The following is a 2,601-nucleotide window of genomic DNA, read 5'->3' as shown; positions in this document are numbered from 1 at the left end:
ATTTGATACCATGATACCACTCTACAAATTTTAAATTGTAGTTGTTAAAAAAATGAAAATAAATTTGTGGCTGTTCGCAAGATGTGTATTTACATTCCCTATAACTTGCAAAACAAAATTCGAAATATCCTTAGAGAAAAAAAAATCCAACATGAATAGTGTCACATAAAGACAAACACAAAATGACACTATTCACATAGCAATTTGTAGTTTTTTTTTTCACTTTGTGTATTTCAAATTTGGTTCTGAAAATTCTATGGAATGTAAGCACACATCCTATGAGCACCCATTATTTTTTATAATTTTTTAACATCTATAAAATTGAATTTTGTGAAGTGGTATCATGGTATCATGTGAGGTGTGATATCACTAGATATTTTCAAGTGTCTGACCATCTTGGATTTCGCATAAAAAAATTGAGTTCACCTATCTCAGATTCTTCCTTCGCCACTGATCATAGTATACTTAAAAAGGAAAAATACTTTCTTCAATCTATTATAAATACCTCTGGCTATTGGTTTAATTTTGAATAAATATGAACTAAAAGATTCAACATTTATTATGGATTGGTTTACACCATCCGCGTTACATTTCGCAAAAGGAGGGAACGAACACAGCTGCATTAAGGATCAATTTTCAATCACTCGGCTTCACTGTGTGCGTTTTTAAATAGTCTATCAGACGATCAGATCATCAAGGCACCCGACCAGGGGGGGAGCAGCCTCGCGTCGCCTATAAATCCGTCCCCTCCACCGTGTGCAGCTCCATCTCGCGCCACACCTCGATCTGCACTTGCCATTGCACGGTTGCACCTCCTTTCAAGGCAAAGGAAGGCGGCCGAAGATGTCGACGTGCGCGGCGGACCTGGCGCCGCTGCTGGGGTCGGCGGCGATGAACGCCACGGAGTACCTATGCAACAGGTTCACGGACACCACGACCGCGGTGGACTCCACCTACCTGCTCTTCTCCGCCTACCTCGTCTTCGCCATGCAGCTGGGGTTCGCCATGCTCTGCGCGGGGTCCGTCCGGGCCAAGAACACCATGAACATCATGCTCACCAACGTGCTCGACGCCGCCGCCGGCGCGCTCTTCTACTACCTCTTCGGCTTCGCCTTCGCCTTCGGGGCCCCCTCCAACGGCTTCATCGGGAAGCACTTCTTCGGCCTGCGCGACGTCCCCGCGGTCGGCTTCGACTACAGCTTCTTCCTCTTCCAGTGGGCCTTCGCCATCGCTGCCGCGGGGATAACGTCCGGCTCCATCGCGGAGCGCACGCAGTTCGTGGCCTACCTCATCTACTCCGCCTTCCTCACCGGCTTCGTCTACCCGGTGGTGTCCCACTGGGTATGGTCCGCCGACGGCTGGGCCTCGGCCTCCCGGACGTCGGGGCCGTTGCTCTTCAAGTCTGGCATGATCGACTTCGCCGGGTCCGGGGTTGTGCACATGGTAGGCGGCGTGGCCGGGCTCTGGGGCGCGCTCATCGAGGGCCCCCGCATTGGGCGGTTCGACCACGCCGGGCGCTCCGTGGCGCTGCGCGGGCACAGCGCGTCGCTCGTCGTGCTCGGCACGTTCCTGCTGTGGTTCGGCTGGTACGGGTTTAACCCCGGCTCCTTCCTCACCATCCTCAAGTCCTACGGCCCGGCCGGTAGCATCCACGGGCAGTGGTCGGCGGTGGGGCGCGCGGCAGTGACGACCACCCTCGCCGGCAGCACGGCGGCGCTCACGACGCTGTTCGGGAAGAGGCTCCAGACGGGGCACTGGAACGTGCTGGACGTCTGCAACGGCCTCCTCGGCGGGTTCGCGGCGATCACCGCCGGGTGCGCCGTGGTGGAGCCGTGGGCGGCCATCATCTGCGGGTTCGTGTCGGCGTGGGTGCTCATCGGGCTCAACGCGGTGGCCGCGCGGTTCAAGTTCGACGACCCGCTGGAGGCGGCGCAGCTGCACGGCGGGTGCGGCGCGTGGGGCGTCATCTTCACGGCGCTGTTCGCGCAGAAGGAGTACGTTGAGCAGATCTACGGCGTGCCGGGGCGGCCGTACGGGCTGTTCATGGGCGGCGGGGGCCGGCTGCTGGGTGCGCACATCGTGATGATCCTGGTCATCGCGGCGTGGGTGAGCTTCACCATGGGCCCGCTGTTCCTGGTGCTGAACAAGATCGGGCTGCTGCGCATCTCTGCCGAGGACGAGATGGCCGGCATGGACCAGACACGGCACGGCGGGTTCGCCTACGCCTACAACGACGACGACGCCAGCGGCAAGCCGGAACGCGGCGTCGGCGCGTCGTTCATGCTCAGGTCAGCGCAGACCTCGCAGGTCGCGGCCGCAGAGGGCGAGGGCGGCCAGGTCTAGGCGTTTTATCAAGTTATATGCAATAGTAGTAGTATATACAGTATGTAATTTTCTACAAACTCAAAAATATATCATATGCACGCACAAATGGCACGCGTTCAAGTGCAACGCCTCCTTGTATTTCTCCCCCTTTTTGTCGGATTGGGTCTCGAACTCCTCATCTAGTACCGTACGTGTTACTAGTACGTGCTTGATTGTATAATAAGGTCCACGGGAGAAAGTGGAGTACCATTTTCTGTGTAAGCTGTGTGGTGTGGA

General features: G+C 55.6%; 1 protein-coding gene across 1 annotated transcript; it reads left to right on the top strand.

The window, feature by feature from the left end:
• Nucleotides 1-843: 843 nt before the first annotated feature.
• Nucleotides 844-2,343, top strand: LOC124690298 (ammonium transporter 1 member 2-like). The gene has a single exon (XM_047223697.1). The coding sequence runs from the start codon at nucleotides 844-846 to the stop codon at nucleotides 2,341-2,343; it is 1,500 nt and encodes a 499-aa protein (XP_047079653.1).
• Nucleotides 2,344-2,601: the final 258 nt, after the last annotated feature.

Source organism: Lolium rigidum, chromosome 2, assembly GCF_022539505.1.
Source record: "Lolium rigidum isolate FL_2022 chromosome 2, APGP_CSIRO_Lrig_0.1, whole genome shotgun sequence".
NCBI lineage: Eukaryota > Viridiplantae > Streptophyta > Magnoliopsida > Poales > Poaceae > Lolium > Lolium rigidum.
The sequence above is the reverse complement of the archived record's forward strand: the minus strand, read 5'-3'. Positions and strand labels throughout refer to the sequence as shown.

Coding starts and splice junctions, on each gene's coding strand:
- LOC124690298 (XM_047223697.1), top strand. CDS start 844: ATGTCGACGTGCGCGGCGGACCTGGCGCCGCTGCTGGGGTCGGCGGCG.